At 41.0% G+C, this 21,645-nt stretch overlaps 2 protein-coding genes across 3 annotated transcripts; both read left to right on the forward strand.

The window, feature by feature from the left end:
- The first annotated feature begins 109 nt into the window (after positions 1-109).
- Positions 110-10,525, forward strand: rer1 (retention in endoplasmic reticulum sorting receptor 1). 2 transcript variants are annotated; one of them, XM_080763487.1, is made up of 8 exons: positions 110-221; positions 2,529-2,614; positions 3,176-3,280; positions 5,151-5,247; positions 5,396-5,474; positions 6,060-6,195; positions 8,212-8,266; positions 9,937-10,525. In XM_080763487.1, the coding sequence occupies exons 2-8, from the start codon at positions 2,534-2,536 to the stop codon at positions 9,945-9,947; spliced, it is 564 nt and encodes a 187-aa protein (XP_080619613.1). In that variant the 5' UTR covers positions 110-221; positions 2,529-2,533; the 3' UTR covers positions 9,948-10,525. The 2 variants fall into 2 exon arrangements, with proteins under 2 accessions (XP_080619613.1, XP_080619612.1); XM_080763486.1 differs by having other exon boundaries at positions 8,212-10,525.
- Positions 10,526-18,216: 7,691 nt separating this feature from the next.
- tas1r2.2 (taste receptor, type 1, member 2, tandem duplicate 2) lies at positions 18,217-20,795 on the forward strand (the record flags this gene model as incomplete). Its single annotated transcript, XM_080762845.1, has 2 exons — positions 18,217-18,325; positions 19,864-20,795. 2 exons carry the CDS (start codon positions 18,217-18,219, stop codon positions 20,793-20,795), a joined length of 1,041 nt encoding a protein of 346 aa, XP_080618971.1.
- Between the last annotated feature and the right edge of the window lie 850 nt (positions 20,796-21,645).

The raw sequence follows: 21,645 nt of genomic DNA on the forward strand, positions 1-21,645 counted from the left end.
CCATAATACGGTAATTCAGAGTCAGACCCACCCAATATGTGCGCATTCCTGCGAGCGTCTTTTTCTGAGCTCTACTGCTTTGCCTGCCGTGTTTTCTAGTCTTTGGTCTCCTTTGCGGAAATACTGACGTGGTTCACAGCAGTAGTAGCCTGGCTGCACGATAGGTGGCTAGTTAGCTAGCTAGGGTAGAAGAGCCGGGAGTGACACAGCGGCCGCATCAGGTAAGGAAACGTTGTCATTGAGCATTTCCATTCTCATTTCAAGTACAAACTGGTGACGCTCGCAGCTAGTGAAATCAAGAAATACAGATTGTAACAAGTGTTGTATTCAGCGGTTAACTGCAGCTACTACTAGATGGTGGGAGACCTTTTTTTAACCAGAGTTAGCTAGCTGGCTAAGAAGCCGTTGCTAGCGAGCGAAAGTGCCGTACCTCCGGAAGTGAGTTGTCACATTTGCGAAATGCTTGCTGGGAGATGTAGTCAAACTCTCCCCCATTGTTGGTATTCGTCAACGAGGAGAAAGGCACGATTTACTACAATGACTGTGCATCCGGTTTTAGCTTTTAACCCATTGGACTTGTGGGAACTGTAGTGATTTGTTCTACCATTCAACGTTCATTGCGGGGGACTAGTAGGTACACTAAAACTACACAACCCAAATGGATAATATTTAGAGGAAGGGTCAAATTATAATTTCGAGGTTAGTTAGCTATTCCTAGTATGTAGCCATCGTTACTCTCCTAATGTCTCACGATAACTATGTAAATATTTACAATTGAGCACGGTGACGGTGTGGAGCATGTTGATGCTTTGTTATGAATTGAAAAGGGAAGCTATTCTGTGGTAGAAATGAACTTGTTGGTTTGCTTACTAGCTAGCAGCTAGCTAAAGCATTTCTTGGTCAGTGTACGGTTTTGTACTTGTTGTTACACTCACACATTGTAGGTAAGATTAAAACCTCCCCAAGTCCCTCCCTTACAACCTCGCCTTTTAAGTATAATGTTTCGATTAGAAGCTAACTGACAAAGCTTTAACAAACCACTGGTTATCAATCTAGAGAGGTCCTTCCAGCTCATAGTAGCATTACAAATTTCACAATCAGGTGGCTGGACTTGGTCTATATCCATAATCTTAAATATACTGCTATGTACGCATGCATAAGTCTGCTATTCTTTATCGGCATCAATCTCGAAAGCACTTTGCTCTTTTACAGGCAGCATACACAACTACTTTGAGCTTTTTATTTTTTCTAATATGAGAAAAGCAAAAGGGTCTCTGATGCTTTTATGGGTCCTTCTTCTAATAAGAGGATATTACTTGGGTAGAAACTTAAGGCACCTAGGTCCCTGCCCACACTATTTAAAGATAGTGTAACTAATGACCAAGTCCTATACTTTAGGTGCTACTGGTTGCTGACAGTCAGGGATTGAAGTTCACTACTTCAAACGTGTGCTTAAAAGACTGATTGTCCAAGATGTTCATTGAGTTCAACATAAAGATGTATAAGCTGTCTGCTGTCCAAAGAACTATACTTTTACATACATAAACAGTCAACGTAGAGAATCAACAGCCCTCGCCTGCACAGTTAAACAACTGTTTGCCTTTTCCTATCAGCAACGCCTGTGCTTGACTAGGGACAGGGTTAAATACTGTACCCTGTAACCCTTGGCCTTGATTGACAATGCCCTGCAGTGACAAAAATACTAGAAGCTTGCTTTCGATGACATCATGACAAAGTAACTATAAAATACATCAACTACTGTACATGAGCACATAAAACAGACACCTGCGGCCTGCCCTTAATTACTTTGCCAACTGTCCAAAGACGGTTTTCCCCTTCAAGACCAGGGGGTCCTTGCAGCCCATCCAATAAATACACCTTATAGGTCATTGACTTATATGCTAGATGTTCTTTGGGATCCTCAAAGTAATTGATCTATAGTAATAGTAAAGTTGTATTATGGTTTACGTTAAGCAGTCCAAGCTCTTAACAATTTTTCCACAGTGGCAGTGCTTTATAGCCTAAATTCAGTTATTTGAACAGCCGTCTGAAAAAGATGGCCTGATTTAAAACAGATCTAGTGGTGAGGGGGTAGCAGTTTATTTAAGACATTTTTCATAAAACTTTTTTTAAACACTCAAATTTTACAATAACTGACTTCAGGCTCACATATTATTGTTGCCAGTTTAAGTGTAGAAGCAGTGAAGTTTGGAGCTGTTTACAACTTTGTCACCGTTTCCTGATGTGGTTACACCAACTGTCAATCCACCAGTACTCAAACCTATAACTACTAAACTGTACAATGTGTCCATTCTAATCTAATACTAATAGAGCCTTTATTTTTGCATCTGATGCTGATCCCGGTCTTGGACAGTTCTAGACTGCTGATTTACAGATGATTTGTCCAATATTCTTTGTAAAGTGCACTTATCAATTTGTATGGCTAGACACTTGTACTACCGTGTAGTTCTTGTCCTGCATAAAGAGGGACTGTTGTTGACAGACATGTCTTCTTTTTCTCTCTTCAGACAGAATGTCAGAAGGGGACAGTGTTGGGGATTCAATCCATGGGAAGCCATCTGCAGTCGGTGCCTTCTTCACACGTATTGGACAGGTAAACTGTCTGCAACCTAAAATCATCTTATTTATGAAATGAAAAGGCATTTTGGATTTATTGTGTATGGAACATTCTCAGTCGGATGCTGTAAGTGTAATGGCTCATGGGTTTGAGGTTTCATCTTGATTTTAATAAAACAAAGCATTGGCTTTCTTGATTTGCAAATATTTTGCCTGAGAAATATATTTTTAAAATTTGCAAATGTGCGTGTGGGACTACATGTTGGCAGAAAACAATTTAGAATTTAAGGTAACAATCCCATTTACAACACTCTCATGACATGGTTGGTCTCTTCATGTTAACATTGTAAGACGTGCTGCTTTTGCATGAACAATATATCCGACTCGTACACGATTCTTACTTTTTTATGCCACCAGTTCAAAAGGAATTTGGTGACTCTCAATATAATTCTCAAAGCATTTTTTATCCATTTCAAAACAATTCATATAAGTTCTCGTAGACGGTTTCTGTCATTGATGTACTGTTTGTCGTGTCTTTGTCTTAATGCATTTGCTTTCCGCCATTGGTATGTTGATTATTTTGTCTATTCCCTCCCAGATCTATCAGTCATGGCTAGACAAGTCAACACCCTTCTATATAGCGCGATGGGCAGCAAGTCTACTACTTACTCTCATCTACATGATCAGAGTGTACATATTACAGGTAAGATGCTGTGATCTTACCTGATCTGTGTTACTGACAGGTAACACAGGTCCGGTAGGTTATTGTGGGCCAGCAATGTTTGGAATTCAGTCATGACAATGGACGAATCTGCGGAGCAGTGCCCTGCAGACAATCATAGCTACGGTGTCAAATTAAGCGCAGCTTGACACCGCAGCATTGATTGTCTATAAGGCACCGCTCTGCGGATTAGTCTATAGAACGGTAGAATGTGTACCGATTTGCGTGATATTTGGGCAAAATGTGTAGGAGTAATATAAAAAAATCAGCCTCCTGGTGGTGCTATAATTGGCGGCGTAGAAAAAGGGTGGCATTTCTTCCTCAGCCTTTCACGGCAATTCAGCCACATTCATGATTTGAGCCACTCCTGCAAACTTTAGATGCCTCAAGTAGCTACAGTGGAGTCGGTAGTATTGCTTGGACATGGACCCTCACAGCAGCACTGAATGGCACTAGGTGTCACATGGACAGACCACATCAGAAATGTGGTGTCCCAATGTGGTGACCACTGGTTCACAGACAAGTCAGAGAGAGAAGGACGAGGCACTTCGTCAGGCACCCACAACTAGAGGCAAGCAAATTGACACTATATGGAACCAACCCAGGGCAAAGCCAGGAAAGGCACCTACATAGAAGCACTCCAGATCACATGACTATAGTATAAAGATACTGTGTACCGATTAGTGTCTCCAAAAATCTGCCTGCTGATGGCACTATAACAGGCCAATGTAAAAATATGGTTCTGCTCTGGCATCCAGGGACTGTGGCTGTGCGTGCCCACGGACGGACAGACGGGGCAGAGCAGAGGCGGAAAGTTCTTATAACGGCAGGGGGTTCAAGCAGCCACGCCCCCCCCCCCCCCCCCCCAGCGGTGGAAAAAAAACGAGTTTTGTTTTTTCGAACAAAAGCCACCTTATTAGCATTTGAATGCGGCATGCGCGGCGGCCCAACACCTATCTTGTAACCCCTCGTAAAGGTGTGACTACGTGCATGACAACATGACCACTGGGGAGGGGAAATTTCAGTGGACAGTCAGTGGGTGCATAATTTACTGCAGTGCATATAGATATATTTTGCCAAAATGCAGTGGGTTCAGTCGCGCCTTTGCCAAAATGCCAGGGGGTTCAATCGCGCCTCTGAACCCACGGAGTTTCCGCCACTGGCAGAGCATAGTCTCGGGCCTCGGCCACACCTTCGGCCATGCATTGACTTGCTGCAAAAGTATTGACATATAGAGAGCCTGAAGTTATTGAAGGGTTTGTTTGCCAAAACCTTAGTGTGTTCCTTTACATTGTTGCCATTTTCCTGTACATTGTGCAGAAACATGCTCTTGGGGAAGTAACCTGTTTTATTGGAGCTGTCAATTTAATAGCAAATCCTAGCAATTTGAATGCATTTATGGAATAGCTTTTTTGAGCAGAAGTTCAAATTTATTATGCTTATGCAATACCAGTTGTACCTTTTGTCAGAGTCCCCACTGTACAGAGTACTTAGTGCAGGACCATTTAGCATAATACTTTTGATATCAGGGATCTCCAAATAATATGGGAATAAAAGGACACAAACAGATGGATACAGTAGAGACCTCCATATGGCATTAAATGGGACATAGACAGACACACACACAGACCGATTTCCCCACTCGACACACCCTTGGGTCCTCTGCGATACAAAGGCCAAGTACTGGAGTTATGCGGGAGAGGCACACACAGACTCAGAGATTTTGTGAATTCCTAGATAGAATATAGCTCTTTAACACATCTGACTGTTTGAATGCACATTGGCTGCTTGCCAAGTCACTGCTACACCCACTAAGTGGCTTATCATTGATATTCTATCACTTGCATTCCAGGGTTGGTATATAGTTACATATGCTTTGGGAATCTACCACCTCAACCTGTTCATCGCTTTTCTATCACCGAAAGTGGATCCTTCACTGCTTGACGAAGGCAAGTTTGATATATCAAAACCACTGATTGATCCAATGTCATCTACTTTGCTTTTAAAAATGAGCTTGTTGTTTTGGTTCATCTGCAGTGGTGTTGTTTTTACCTGCCGTTTTAATGAACTGCTTCGTTTTACCTGTCTCACCTGCAGACGAGGGCCCCGCCCTACCTACCAAGCAGAACGAGGAGTTCCGCCCATTCATCAGAAGGTTGCCCGAATTCAAATTCTGGTAAGAGCCTACCTCATCCGTCCTTCTCATCCGCATAGTCATTACAAATGATCTCCTTTCTGTGGTCTATGGTTGAGTCATGTACTGTACAGCTCATTTGTTAAAGGATGTAGCAATTTGCCATAAACCAATGATGCTGGGTTGAATGATTATAGTTAGTGTAAGTCAGTGATATGGGTTAAAGGTCTGCCTTATCTTTCCTTTGTTGGCATTGCCATTGAGACATTTTAGCAGGACCTCACACTATTCAATAGCCCTCTGTTGTAGTATCAAATCAGAAACTATTTCAAGGATGAACTGTAATACGATAATCTTATTAAAATCATAATACCAATCTCACGAGTGTCATGGTGACTTTTCTGTGTTAAGCCACGGCAGTTTAGTTTTGTGTCACCCACATGACCTTGTTTCTATGCAAAGTCTCTGTCAACCATTGTAACCAAGCAGGAAGTGGTTTTGCATCAGTCAATAACATACAATAGGCATTTGCCCCGAAGTATTTGAAAGTTCTCAGTTCCTCTTAGAAAAATGATATAAAATGTTTCACCTTTAAATAAACAATGTTTTGTGTCTGTTTATTACCAGGCATTCTGCAACGAAAGGCATCGTCATTGCCATGATTTGCACATTCTTTGAAGCCTTCAACGTGCCAGTGTTCTGGCCTATACTTGTAATGTACTTCATCATGCTCTTCTGCATCACCATGAAGAGGCAGATCAAGGTAAGAAGCACTCGCTGCTAGGGCTGGGAACTGACCGTTAGTCTTGACCCATTTAGACCTGCTAGGGCTGGGAACTGACCGTTAGTCTGGGAACTGACCTATAGTCATGAGCTGCTAGGGCTGGAACTGACCTATAGTCATGAGCTGCTAGGGCTGGGAACTGACCTATAGTCTCGACCCATTTAGACCTGCTAGGGCTGGGAACTGACCGTTAGTCTGGGAACTGACCTATAGTCATGAGCTGCTAGGGCTGGAACTGACCTATAGTCATGAGCTGCTAGGGCTGGAACTGACCTATAGTCATGAGCTGCTAGGGCTGGGAACTGACCTATAGTCTCGACCCATTTAGACCTGATATAAATCATCTACAATGTCTGACAGTTTTCAGAAAAAACCCATGTTTCTATGTCGGTGGTTCTGAAACATTTTCATGTCAAGAACCCCAAAAAATATCTGCATTTGGCCACCGACCCCCATCTGAAACTATGATGTTCCACAGTTCCAGGCACCCCCCAGAAGCAAAGACATGAGTTTAAAAGCGTTCGCTCTGAAAGAATATATATATTCCAACGTTGTGACACATTTTCACGATTTATCAAAAATAGCAGATCTACAATCTTGTAGCTTGTAGATCTGCTATTTTTCAATAGCTAAAGTATAACATAAAGGGGTTCCCGTCCAGAATGGGTTAAAAATACATGTTTGTATTGCAGACCAGCCAATTTGTATGTAAAACGACTCCGCCAGATTGCGGCAGTATTGAGTTCACAAGTTCCCTCCTCCTGCCTGCATCTGGGCTCTCTCAAGCAGAAACGATGAATCTGAAGCAACGGGACAAAAATCAGATGTCTCCATAATAAGTTCGAGTTTTAGTCTTGTTAGGTTGTGTTTACATTTGTGCTGTGGCAGTCTCGCGTTGATCCAGCCTCTAGCGGCAGCATATTGCTCCGATCAGTATTTGATCAGAGTACATCGTCTCTGCCCGAGAGGGACCAGATGGGAGCAGGAGGAGGAACTCACTGCTGCTGCCATCTGGCGGAGTCAGGTTAACTTGTATGCATTTTGACAGATTTGTGAGCTAAATGATGCAATCTATGCTCTTAGCAGAGCACAGATCTCTACCAGGATGTTCTAATAATAATGTCTGATGACATTTATTGACTTTTATGACTTTATTCTCCATGGATGTACTATATACCTCAGTCTCGCTTTGTGTCTCTCTATGGCTTGTTGTTTCATCTCTCTGTGTATGCGTCAATGCGGTCAGTGCTGTGTGGAAAAGATGCGTGTTTGTTACGATCAAATATACTTTGCCATTGATTGTCAATATACTATGTTGACAATCTGTGAATGTACAGTAGGTGTAACAGATTTGCTGGAAAATCTTTGTTTAATCCCAATCACGTACTGTTTCAGGAGCATTAAAACAACTTGTGTGCACTCAAGCATGAATGTATGCTCGAGGCTGGGTGGAAAGGCTAGAATTAAGACAAGGATTTGTCAGTGATGTCACTGTCGGGCGACAGAAGTTATTCAGACGCAGCTGTGTTATCAAATGCTGCCAGCATGCAGGTTTGAAATGATAAAATATTTAGTGGTAGGCAGCCATGCCTACTAATCAAATTATTACAGTGCAACGCCTTGTGCAATGCTCGACGTCATGTTTTGCGCGTAGCCGTTCACTTCCTTGTTTACGGCCCGACAAAACTGTCTATTCTCTCTAAATATGTCCTCGATTTTGATCAGAATGATGTTCTGTCCTCACTTCTGACGTAACCAAGCATCTCGTTTGGAATATTAATGCTTCTAAAGAGAGATCAGATGTGACAGCGCGAGGTAGTAATGGAACATTATAACTCTCGGTTTGGGGGGGAGGGAAATGGAAGCTTTTCAGAGTGCCTCATCTGCTGGGCACTGCCTTTATTTCTTTTTAATTCCGGCGCACTGGAAGTGTTGAGAAACGCAGAATGCCTATTGCTAATTCTCCTTTCTTCTCTTCTCCCCTTTCATCTCCAGCATATGGTCAAGTACAGATACCTACCATTCACACACGGGAAGAGGACTTACAAAGGCAAGGAAGACACAGCAAAACCTTTTGCTAGCTAAAAACATCCCTCTCCCCTCCTTTAACATTTGGAATTAAAAAAAAAGAAAGTGACAAAAAAAAGCAAAAAAGTGGGGGGTAACTAGGGGACAGTGATTTTTTTTCCTTTTTTTGGTGAGGTTGGGGGGAGATTAAATTTGAAAAAAGAGTTTTGATTCATGGAAGGACAGTGTTGGATATGAGGTTAGCTGTGGAGAGGATCAAGTTAGCCTTGAAAATGTTGCCTTTGTTTATTTAATGGTGGGTATGGGATTTATCTATTGAGCTAGAGTTCATAGGTGAGACGGTGCCAGTTTTTGCCCTTTTTCTTTTACCCTGTGGGGGGGGTAAGTAACAAGTCACCTGAAAGTTATCGCACTGAGAGTAATTGCATTGTAATGGCACTTCCAGTAATATCTGTCTCCCAATTGAAACAATAGCTGCCACATTTTTTATTCCATTACACCGGTACCTTGAAAAGTAAATTAGAGCTAAAATGGTACCAAGTAGATGTAAGACTGAAAAAGTTACATTTGAAGTACATCAGAGGTTTCCCATGTTGAAAGAATTATTTTGTCTGTTGTGATCAAGTGTTCTGCTGCTCTGGCCTTGAGAGTGTCCTACTCAACTGTCCTCTGTACTAGATGCACAAGTTTTGTTTAGATTAGTCACATTTTTCTTTCTTGAATATGCATTCATTAAACACACAAGTTGCTCATCATAATGATGGCAATTTCATGCCAAAATAATAAAATCGTATTGACATAATCACTTGTGTCACAAAAAGTAATTCATAACCACTTGAACCCTAAAGTCTCTATCGAGGGGAGCACATTCGTACAAGCTCACAGTGTATTGCAGCGTGTTGTGAGCTAATAGATGGACTATTTTTGGCAAAGAAATTTGGGGTTGAGAGAATTTATAAAAAGGAGCAGAACTTAACAGAGCGGGTTTAAGTGGTTAATTGGCTGTCAGCAGATATTACTGTAGTTGCTAACAAATCTGTGAATGGTGTGATCATTCTTGATATAACCTGTACACACCTTCATGGATGATTCTAGTTGTCATTCCATTTTGTTTTTAATTGCGACATCATTGGATGCGTAATTCAAGTTCAGCATCACTAACCCAAGCCCGTTTTAGCTTGCTATAGCCCTTAGCCTACCATTTGTCTTAGTTCTCTGCTTTTACGCCTTGTAGAGCACGGCAGAAATGGAGTACCGTGTCATCAAGCACTCCAGGAAACCAAATTATATATAACAATTTTATTGGGGGTGGGTGGGTGTATTGCTTGAAATTGAATGCCAATGATTTTTACATATTTAATTTTGTGAATGAATATATTTTTATTTTAACTGAATCCTATTGTACCTGAAAAGTGTGCTGCCAGTGTTCTATTTTAATAAAGTTAATTTGGGAATAATTGACATGAGGTGGACTCTTGCCAGAATTTTTAATTCGGAACTCCTCGTTCAATTGGGACCATTTTTGCGCTTTGAAACTTCTAGTGAAATAAGAGTTTGAAAGCCCAAGGTCCTTTCCATTTAAACTGATTAGCTGCTGTACTCCTCCCTTGCATTCTGTGTTAAAGCAAATAGTTGTGGTAAAATATCTAACCATTCCAAGCAAAAATATTGTTCTCTCTCTTTCTTTTGCAGAGGAAACATAAGAAAATTGAGATTGAGAGCTTTTATTGTAAGAAATGGATGAAGGGGGATCGCAGCTTCTCTCTTTCTGTCCCTCTGATCATTTTTTTTTTTTTTTTTTTTACATTTAGCAGTATGCTGGATAACATAACAAGTGTTGGCAGTCATATTTTTGGTATCCAGAAGAGGTATCTTGATTTTTTTTGATTTTTTGAAACCTTGATCAGCACTGTAGTGAGGGATCAAAACCTTTTTTCCTGTAAAAAGTTCATGTTCCAAGGGGAATTGTCTTGAGGATTTGTATATATATTTTAAAAATCTGAAATTGTTGAGATTATTTTGCATTATTTCTTTCAACCATAATACTGTTTTCTGAGTGTTCAATTAAAAACCCATCATTATTTGAAAAATATAAAACAAAGCAGAACTGGTTTATTGGATTACAGATCGGATTGGATTTATTAAATGTTTCTAATGGAATAGATTGCATGTTATTGGTTTCTTGTGCCGCAGTTATAAAAAAGGAAAAACTTGATTTTAATAACTACGTGTAATTTTTTCACTTCAAATGCTATTAAAGAGACTGTGTCCCTTCAAGCAGTATGTTGTGTCAGTTTCATATATTTTTAGGCCTTCTGTAGGGTTGAAGCAATTCAATAAAGATATCATCCTAAATTATATTAAGATTTTATGTCACGATATTACATTTATTAGCCCTTTAGTCCCACTAATTCAAATCCGCTTGTTCATATACCAATATGGAATTGATTTTACAATGTGCTGAAGTGCAGCACTTAAACGTCTGTCCACAGTGAATGTAAATATGACACGAAGTGCCTCAATGCCATGTGTAGTTACAGTACTTACTGTACAGTAGGCTACAAACAAGAATAAACAAAGAAATCACAATGTTGCACAAGCAATTTCTTCCTCAGCATGTCGTACATGCATTGCCAGGGCATCAATCAAGTTGGAGCAATATTTCTGTTAATGCAAATTCATCAAATGGTTATAAGGACATTCTTTGTGTTTAACTGTCAGTGGTCAAGTAAAGCAGTGGTTGGGAAATCCAATATCCGAATGGTTAGGCATAATATCAATCTATGCGTATATAGGCCCTGATGCCTGACAGCAAGACATGGTGTTTCCTGTCTACACTGTTAACTATCAATAAAATAGGCAAGAAAAACACCCCCATCACAATCACTTTAATCACTGTAATAACAGTGATTACAACCTGCTAATGAAATGTTGGCTGAAGGTTGTAGTTTTCATGCAGCAGTTGCACTAATGGTGTCATTCTAGTAGGGGGGGGGGGCTGTTCAATGGCGTAGATCAGTGATACTCAACCTCCCGCGGGACCATTATGACTGGCCCACCAATGAAAATCTAAAAAAAAAAGAAGAAAAAAAAATCTGGAAAATGAAATAAAAATAAATAAATCTGAATGAAGTTATCTTTAATTATATTATTATAAGTAATACTATTAGAGTTGTACTATTACTCGAACGGGGGGGGGAGATGCAATGCAAATGAAAGACATATACTGTGTATCCCTATTCCCTGACATAATTTTATAGCTAAACGGACAGAATTCTATTTTATTTGAATGATGAAACCCAGCTGCCATTAATAGTTGGAAATGGAAAATGCGGAAATTGCGGAAATGCGGAAATGGAAATTGCGGAAATGGTAATTGCGGAAATTGCGGAAATGGTGGAAATGGAAATTGAGGAAATTGCGGAAATTGCGGAAATGGTAATTGCGGAAATTGCTCTTCACTTATAGCTATCTATTTTCAGGTAGATTATTATATTTTACTCAGTCAGCCATATCACTACTCATTTTTTTTCATGAAAAAGGTCATAGCTGGGTAATCTATTTTCAGGCAAATTGTGTTTATTGTATTTTATTTTACTCAGCCATAACAATTTATTTTCTGTTAACCAACTTGCTGGCTGGCAGGCAGGCAGACAGCTACTCATAGACAGGCAGACAGACAGACAGCTACTCATGGAGAATTGGACAGGCAGGCAGTCAGACAGCTACTCATAGACAGGCAGACAGACAGCTACTCATGGAGAATTGGACAGGCAGGCAGACAGCTACTCATGGACAATTGGACAGGCAGGAAGGCAGACAGCTACTCATAGACAGACAGACAGCTACTCATTGACAATTGGACAGGCAGGAAGGCAGACAGCTACTCATAGACAGACAGACAGCTACTCATAGACAATTGGGCAGGCAGGCAGACAGCTACTCATAGACAGACAGACAGCTACTCATGGACAATTGGACAGGCAGGAAGGCAGACAGCTACTCATAGACAGGCAGACAGACAGCTACTCATGGACAATTAGGCAGGCAGGCAGACAGCTACTCATAGACAGGCAGACAGACAGCTACTCATGGACAATTAGGCAGGCAGGCAGACAGCTACTCAGACAGGCAGACAGCTACTCATGGACAATTGGACAGGCAGGCAGGCAGACAGACAGCTACTCATAGACAGGCAGGCAGACAGCTACTCATAGACAGGCAGACAGTAAGACAGCTACTCATTGACAGACAGACAAATAACTACTCATGGACAGACAGACAGACAGGCAGGCAGGCAGGCAGGCAGGCAGGCAGGCAGGCAAAGAGCTACTCATGTTATGTTATTATAACAGCTACTCATGTTATGTGCAATAATTTGTGCAGTTATGGAAACAGCTCTTTGTGTTTATGCAAGAAAATGTAACACATTTATTTATTTACATATTGTGTGCATGCACATTGTACTTTGATACATTTTGCGAAAATAAAGCAATTGAAAGAGAGAAGTTATCAAGTATCATTAATGTCGTAATTTTATCTACTGGCCCCTGGCCCCTTGCCATTTTTGTAATGTGGCCCACAGGTAAATCTATTTGAGTATCCCTGGCCTAGATTAGTCATTGCGTGTGCATTTGCTACCGTCCATTTATAAACAAATATCTCACATGAATTGCCTACTGAATGGAAATGAGCATGGTGGGTGTGCCAGCTATTCAGAAAGGTACTTAATACTAGGTACTGGCACGGATGCCACATCAAATTGATCTAATGTCAAACCAACAATGAAGCAGTTGCTTCTCTCTCTGTGCCTGTTGAGATTTCTTCCACACGTCTTGCTTGAATGTTCTCTCACAGCCTCTGACTTTAAGCTCAAAGGAGATCATTTGCTAGGTGGCCTGTTTGTTGTTCACGATGTCCGCAGCTCTACTGTTCAATACAGACCAGTGGCCATCGACTGCTCCAGGTAACCAATATTTGTGGCAACTGTCTTTGCATTTTACATTTAGGCTACACACAAAAGGCCTATACGTAACCTATATGCATGCTTCACTTGAGAATTGCTTGGGACATAGATAAATATTTTCACAACTTTGTTATATTATTTGACAATTTGGCCAATGTTTGATCTTTTTTTTATTGTATAGTCTTAAAAGTCCTTAAATTGTCAGCCAAAAATAACATATAAAGAGATTAAAGACACAGATGCTGCAAGACTGCTCCGGCAACACTGTGTTTTGGCAATGCTTCAGTCTCTCATGTTCCTGTTCAAATAGAAACCTTTTCGGAATTAATGTATGACACATGAATAGAACCGTGCCCGTTGATTGACTTGAAATAGTGGTTTGAAAAAGTGTCCCAGGGAGACACCAAAATTATCTTTTGGGTCTCAAACTGAAAAGGTTTGTGAAACTCATGTAACTTATTTCTGCCGTCAAGTGTAACAATGCTGTCAGCACCCATAAGTAAGTAAATAAGTATACCCATATGTCCATTTTTGACAGGTGTAAAAATGTACCCATATGTCTCCGTTGACATGGGTGCACTGTGACCTCTATCATGGCAGATCAGGCATAGGACTACAACACCATCGTTTAACTACATGAACCCTGGTGTCCCACAAACATTTAATTAAATCTTCAAGCTTACAATGTGTCGCAATGCGACTTGTGAGCTTGTAGGTTATTTGAGGCGAAGGTCTTTATCTTTAGTGAAAGGGGGGCTAGACCCTGGGGACTACAGGTTTCAGTAGTTAATTGATTTTGTTTTACAACAAATTAATCCTATCATTCTGATAACTTTACCCATGTACCTGTCAAACTACTTCCTAAACGTTCCACGTTCAACCCAGATTAGGCTCAAACAAGGGGTAACAAAAATGTGGAACACGCTACCAACAATCCCTCCTTCAAAACCGCTCTCAAAGAACACTTACGGGTGTCTGCAATACGAAACTGGCCCCAAAAGTCAAAGTCCCCTTTTTCCACTTTTTTTAATCCTCTTAGCAGACATTGTATTGAACCGTGCTTTCCTGTGCTTATATTCTACAAACTGTTAATACATTTTTCAATCAATTGACCTGAAACACCTTTTCTTCTTCCATCTAGGCACAAGTTGAGCTTGTACGCTTACCGCCAATTTCAAATGATGAGGTTCGTTGTAGAGGAAATCAACAATTCTACCACACTCCTGCCAAATGTGTCACTCGGTTATGAGATATTTGACCACTGCTCAGACGTCCTTAACTTCCCGGCTGTTCTGAACCTCATATCAGACAATGGCTTGATAAAACCTCAGAGAAACCCGAATGGATATATGTCTAAAGTTATAGCTCTGATCGGCCCAATGGGAAGTACCGAAGCAATCACAGTGGCCCCCTTTTTCATGATGAATCTCATCCCTATGGTAAATATTGCTACATGTCAATTTTATTGTATTTTAAATGTTATTTTCACGTTTCAGGTAATTAACTTGCTTAAATAATTGTAGCCTTAAAAATGTTAACTTCCCAGATCTGAGAAGAGTCTTATAGTGTGGATGAAACGGCAATACGATTAAAAACGTCTGCAGGTAGATTGCAGAGCGTCTCTGTCTGGACGGGGTCTCAGAAGCATTGCACCATTCCAGCAGCTAGGTTGTAGCCAGTTCAGTTTATTTACTGAATTGCCTACAACCCACAACCCCTAGCTGCTGGAAGGATGCCATTATAGTAAAGTGAGTGACACCCGTTCCAAACAAAATAGGTGCACATTTAATAACTTTACTAAAAGCCATACAATCTCAGAGGATAAAAATAAAACTACTGAGCAGCATTTCTGACCCAGAATGGTGGTGTTTTGACAATTAATGCTGCACTTCTATAGATAGTGAGTCACTGTTTGTGATTATAGGTTTCAGTGTCAATTTCAGTAGACTGCAGTTTAATCATGGATGGCAGTTCGACACCAAATAGATAGAAGCAAACCAAAATTTAAAATTACGTTCGATGGCAAGGGGAGTAGGCTACTTTAAAGTCACTGTGTAAGCTTTTCAATATTTCAACAACCATTCTACATTCATGTGTTTTTGACAACTTCTCTAAACACTATTTAGAGTGTCTGCATCCACAAAATGACCCAAGCCCAAGACATTTTGGAGTATTTTGTTTCTAACTGAATTCTGGACAGACCCGTAGACTAAAAAGTCTACTAAAATAGATGTGTTATGGGAATCTGAAGGATCTGTACATACTCAGAAAAACAATAGAGGAGAAGACAATAATTCACACTTAAAAGTATGAGCGTTTTTACTCGAGTAAGGAGCCAAAACTTACGTGACCTGCAGTCTTGTACTGGTGTTCCTTATATACTCCCCAAATGCCCTACAGCTGAGACAACATACCACAACAACCCCATACCAGATAGCCATCTGGTGAGACACCACAAGCAAACAGTTAAAGGGACAGATGTTCCACATTATGACTTGTTTGAAACATTTACTTTACTTATTGGCTAATAATGGATCATCACAAGATTTTTTTAATACATTTGAAATAAATAAAATGCAGTAATCCTGGTCTCTATACTGCCTCCACCTGTTCAGCCAGGGCGTCTGATGGAGGTGAAAGGAACTGGCACATACATCCTACCAGGGACACTCCCCCCTCAGGTAGTCAGGTGATCATAAGAGCGGCCTGCGGCCTTCTCACTCCTCATGCATTGAAGGAAGCATAAATTTAGTTCGGGGCTCTTCCCAGATTGGCAGAGGGAGTATAGCACCCAGGATTACAGTTTATAGACAATTGGCACCGGGTGAAAAATGGGTTACCAAAAAATCATGTGATAAAGATTTAGGGGGGGAAAAGGGATCATCAAGACTTGAGTGCTTATTGATATACTGTACAAAAGGGAACTTCAATCTGTCCCTCTGTTGACAGGTGAGTTTTGCAGCTTCAAGTTCCAAGCTTTCATCAAAGGAGAAATATCCTTCCTTCCTCCGAACAGCACCTTCTAATAAAGATAACATAGAGCTGACTGTTCGAATCCTACTGAAGTTTGACTGGCGCTGGGTTGCTTTCATCAAGAGTGAGGACGCCTACGGCAATGACGCTATGGAGTTGTTCAAAGAACAGATCAACGGCACCAAGATCTGCTTGGCCTCTGCCCAAGCTCTCTCCGATGATAGAAATTACACTGCCATGTTGAACGATATAGAGGCACGGGGCATACCAATTATTATTGTTTTTTCCTCAGCAAGGTATATAGTAGATTTCATCCATTCTGCGATAAGGCTTAATATCAGTAAGAAGGTGTGGATAGCAGGAGACAGTTGGGCAAAGAACAAACGCCTCCCCAAACAAGAAGGAATTGAAAAGATCGGAACTGTACTTGGCATCACTGAATCAGAGGTGGCAATACCAGCATTCGACACTTTTATATATTCCTATAAGACATGTGCTGATGCTGGCCAAAATATATTTTGCAATCAAATTTGCAACTGCAGTAGTGAACGTCCAGAAGACATTATTGCGGAGGATCCATCTTTTTCTTTTTTCCTTTATTCAGCGGTGTACTCGCTTGCTCACGCCTTGCACAATGTGTTACAATGTGGAGATGGCAAATGCCGGAACAATTTTACAGTGTTTCCGTACATGGTAAGTGTGGAAAGTAGTAAACACTAAATGCTAAATTACTGGAAGTGGTTCTTTGGCTCGTAATCGGGAACTCTTTTCTTCGGAAAGGGGGGGGGGGGGGGGGGGGGGGGGCGGAAGGTGGTGTAACTATAAATGTACGTGTAATTTCGAACTTCTGATGGGCGGTCTCAGAACTCTTTCTCAGAACTTGTGCATCGCCAGATGTCTTGAAGGCCAATAAATGTATGCTCCTAGTCCTAATGACGTCGGAACAAACTTTCCGAATTACTTCAGAGAGTCCTAGGATATCTAGGGGTGCACAAGTTCTGAGAAAAAGTTCTGAGACAGCCCCTCAGAAGTTAGAAATGACATCAATATGTATTAGGCCTACATCACTTCCCTTCCCGGAGCTTGTATTGCACAAAGGTCAAGAGTTTACCTTTGGGGCTTTTTGTGTGCTTATCATAGCACACAATAATGTTAGGCTATCCTATGCACTGCATATAAAAGCTAAGAAATAATAATTGAAGATTCCTATAAATCCACAAAATCTCCCTTTCCCATCTAGTGTGGATTCTTTTCTTGTTGAACTATGGTTTACTTGAACCACATTTGGGAGCATAGCCTACCCATGTATTGCTTATCATTTCTGCTTTGTGTCCCTTCTTCAGGTCCTAGCCGAACTGAAAAAGTCAAACTTTACACTTTTAAACAGGTCTATTCAGTTTGATAAAAATGGTGACCCTATGCACAAGGACTATTCAATAGTCTTCTGGAACAGGAGTGGCCAGCTAGAGAAGGTTGGCTTCTTTGAAACTAATCCAGTGGTCCGGTTATCCATTAATGACACCGCAATTCAGTGGCACACAACAGATGGAACAGTAAGTAGTCAATCCAGATTTAGTTTTCTCATTTTCAGGATTTAGTATGCAGGATATGTAACCGTCAATCAAGCCATGTCAAGTGCATTAACGTAGCTCAAATACAGAACCAATCATTAGGCTGTATATTACCATAACATAAACACATTCACACAATTTTGGGAATGTTATTTTAAGGCAGATGTTTATGTATTATGTATTATTTTCTTAATAGGTCAAAACGTTTTGGTTAACCACTTAAACCTTATATACGTTGTTGTGTGCCAATGGCAGAAATATAAGAATTACAAGCTCATATGTGTCACATTGCGACGAGCTTGTATATCTGATATATTCAACGAGTCAAATGTCCGCCTATTATAACATGCCCAGAACACAGATGCTATAGTTTCATATGGTTAATGTCTTCACTGACTTTTGCATCTATCTGTCTGTCTGTACGTGCATGCATGTGTACTTTTTGTACAGGTGCCTGAAGCAATGTGTTCTCGTGAATGTGATCCAGGTTACGCAAAGGTCCAAGATGGCATCCACAAATGTTGCTTCCATTGTGAAATCTGTTCAAATGGCTCCTATGTGAACACAACAGGTACGTAAATGATGAACCGGAGGTGGAGAACAATTGCGCTCTGCACAGTCATTTAACTACATGAACCCTAGAGTCATAAATCACATAATAGGCTAACATTGGTGAAAATTGTTTAACATTCAGCCAAAATTGTAGACTGCTGCCTGCCTCCAACTGGGTGTAAGGCTGTAAGCACACTTGGGATTCCATGCGCGGCCGAAAGCCGCTCTTCCGGGTTTTTAGACAGCTGGTGGATGGAAATGAAGCTCCACCCACGCGGCAGAATGCAGCGTCGGCCAGATTCCCGGAAAAGCTTGCCCCCCCAGCTTCATTTCCATCCACCAGCTGTCTAAAAACCCAGGAGACACCGGCCACGAGCGGCATCTTCGTGACGCTCAGGTGTGCCTGCGCTGACTGACTAACCAGCTGGGAGGCGGGAGCTGGGCATTTAAATAATCTGAGGCTGAGAGGCTAAGACGAAAAACAAAACAAATAGTGTTGTCTCCTGGCTTTCTTTTCTTCTTTCTAATGATTTGATCGGCCCAAAATATTGTGTTCATTGTCATGATTTGTCACGATCCGAGTTGGCTTTGTCCGCGGTGTAACCGTCTTTAAATTAATTATATTAGAAGTGCCGATGGGAGAATGCATTGGGGTTTCATTTCCTGGGCCACTCGTTTTTCTGAGAGGGGGCGGGACTGCGGCGCTCTATATGGAGCTGGCCTGTTCTGACATCACAGCACTCCATATTTGTGCATGCCTGACACAGAACTCCATATAGGAACCAGTAAGACGCGCAAACGCGGGAAGCGAACGCAGCTCGTACATATTTGGGTTTTTTAAAGATTTATATAAGGAGTCCCCAAAGCAGCTCCATATATGGGCACAAGTTGGACCACGCCATCACAGTCATGTCACCATGACTCAGCCATAACCATATAAGGAGTCCCCAAAGCAGCTCCATATATGGGCACAAAAGTGTGACACACAGACAGACAGACAGACAGACATGATCTGCTAGGTCTCATAGTAAGTGCTCACTGCGTTCGCAATAAAGAGTCACAGAGAGACACATACAGAAATCTCCATATATGGGCATAAAAGGGACACAGACAGATGGGTGGAAAGGGTACTCTGCATTTGTCCAGAACCAGCACAAAAGCCTCATTTGGCATGCCTGACAATGAACTCCATATATGGGCAATGGGCATTAAAGGGACACATACATAATAACTGGGTGGGGCATTTGACACACATGTTTACACCACCACAATGATGCGCGAGCAGCACGACCTCGCCCTTTATTAGCCAATTGATCACACCTGATCACCCCCTATGCACACTGTTCTAGTATATTAAAATTGGCTAATGGGAGGGTCCGATATGTTCATATATGGAGATCTGGTTGTCTATAGCGACAGATCCAACCAATATGTCCATATATGGACATCTGCATATATGGGACCAACCAATTTCAAACTCTGTGCGTGCATGGGCAAGGACTCAAGGGAGTGTGGTGCCATAATATTGTTGAATTTCCTCTCTCTCCTGTCAAACAGAGAATCCCTACAAGTGCATCAAATGTAAGGACACAGAGTGGTCTAAACCAGGAAGTACATTTTGTATTCTACGGTCAGTAGAATATGTCCCTTTCTCAGATTCAGGAGCCATACTGATCATGTTTGCGACTGGGGGCTTGGTGTGCCTTTCAACAGCGATGGCCATTCTCTTTGCCATTAACTACAACACGCCAATTGTCAAGTCTGCTGGAGGACCGATGTGCTTCCTCATCTTGGGCTGCCTAAATGTGTCTAGTATCAGTGTGTTCTTTTACTTTGATAAGCCAACAATTGCCGGATGTATCCTACGGTATTTGCCATTCCTATTGTTTTACACTCCCTGTCTAGCTTGCTTCGTAGTGCGCTCTTTTCAAATCGTTTGCGTCTTCAAAATGGCAGCAAAATTCCCCAAATTCAACAGCTGGTGGATTAAATATAATGGACAGTGGCTTGTCATCACAGGGGCCTTTGTTACCCAAGCCTTTCTGCTTCTTGTTCAGTACACAGCGGACACCCCCAAACCCTACAATGAAACAGTTTGGTACAAAGACAAAATAATACTCTCCTGCGACCCGGGCCAAGGTGGAGGTCTCTATATTACTCTTCTTTTGCTAGGGTCTCTGTGTTTCTTTTGCTTTATATTTTCCTACATGGGGAAAGACCTCCCAAAAAACTACAATGAGGCCAAAGCAATAACCTTCTGCCTTATTCTGCTCATCCTCACCTGGATCACCTTTGCCACTGAATATGTGATGTATCGCGGTAAGTACATCCAAACTCTGAATGCAGCCGCAGTGCTGTCCAGTCTCTATTGCATCCTGCTCTGGTATTTTCTGCCCAAGTGCTACATCATAATATTTCAGCCCCAGAAGAACACACAGCAGTACTTCCAAGGTCTTATTCAGAGCTATACCAAAACCATGAGCATGTAGCAGAGGCTGTTTAGATCAGTGGTTCTCAAAGTGGGGTCCATGCAGAGACCATCAGGGTTCCTTGACAGGGTTCCAAATAGACCCTTATGGGTCTGTAACTATGAGAGTGTGCAAATGGAACCTAATGTATCCGTAAGTAACACTCACAGTTATTGGGGTCCTTGAGATTATACAAAGTTTGAGAACCACTGGTTTAGATATACATTCCAAGTGCAGGTGAACAGCAGGCATGATTAGACTACTGTAGCAAGACTTATATTTGTCTTTTGTGTGTTAGGGTCTGTGACTAAATGGCCTTGACAAGATGACAAATTTAAAAATGTAATTTGAAGATACATTTGCACCATTTTTACAATGAAAATATGCCTGAAAATGTCAAAGGGTGTAACCACATAAAATGAAATATTGAATATGCTATCCAGTTGAAGTGAATGAAAGTGTTCTTCTATAGGCCTAATATATATATATTTTTTTTCAAACTTTATTTTTAAATGAAAATAGGTTTTATGAGCATTACCTATTCTAAATGTATTTAGCTATTTGTTACATTGAGCAGGACATAATGCTGATAAAACGTCCGTTTTCTGAATAATCTTTGACAAATTATGTAAAGAAAAAAGTGTCCTCTTTTACATACAGAAAGAAATTAATACACAACTGGTTTTCTTAAGTTTGTGTGCTTATATCAGCTCTTACTTGTTTAAGACTGCTGTTTTTATTTGCTGTTCTCAGTTCTGCAAAGCACCTTGTCATGATCTTTGTAAAACGCTTTACAAATAAATTCATTATCATTAATAAATCAAATGTTTCAATAAATGTCAAATTTTCCCCTGACAACAATTAACCAAGA

This window comes from Protomyctophum bolini (assembly GCF_963924005.1).
Source record: "Protomyctophum bolini genome assembly, chromosome: 5".
In the NCBI taxonomy this organism is placed as follows: domain Eukaryota; kingdom Metazoa; phylum Chordata; class Actinopteri; order Myctophiformes; family Myctophidae; genus Protomyctophum; species Protomyctophum bolini.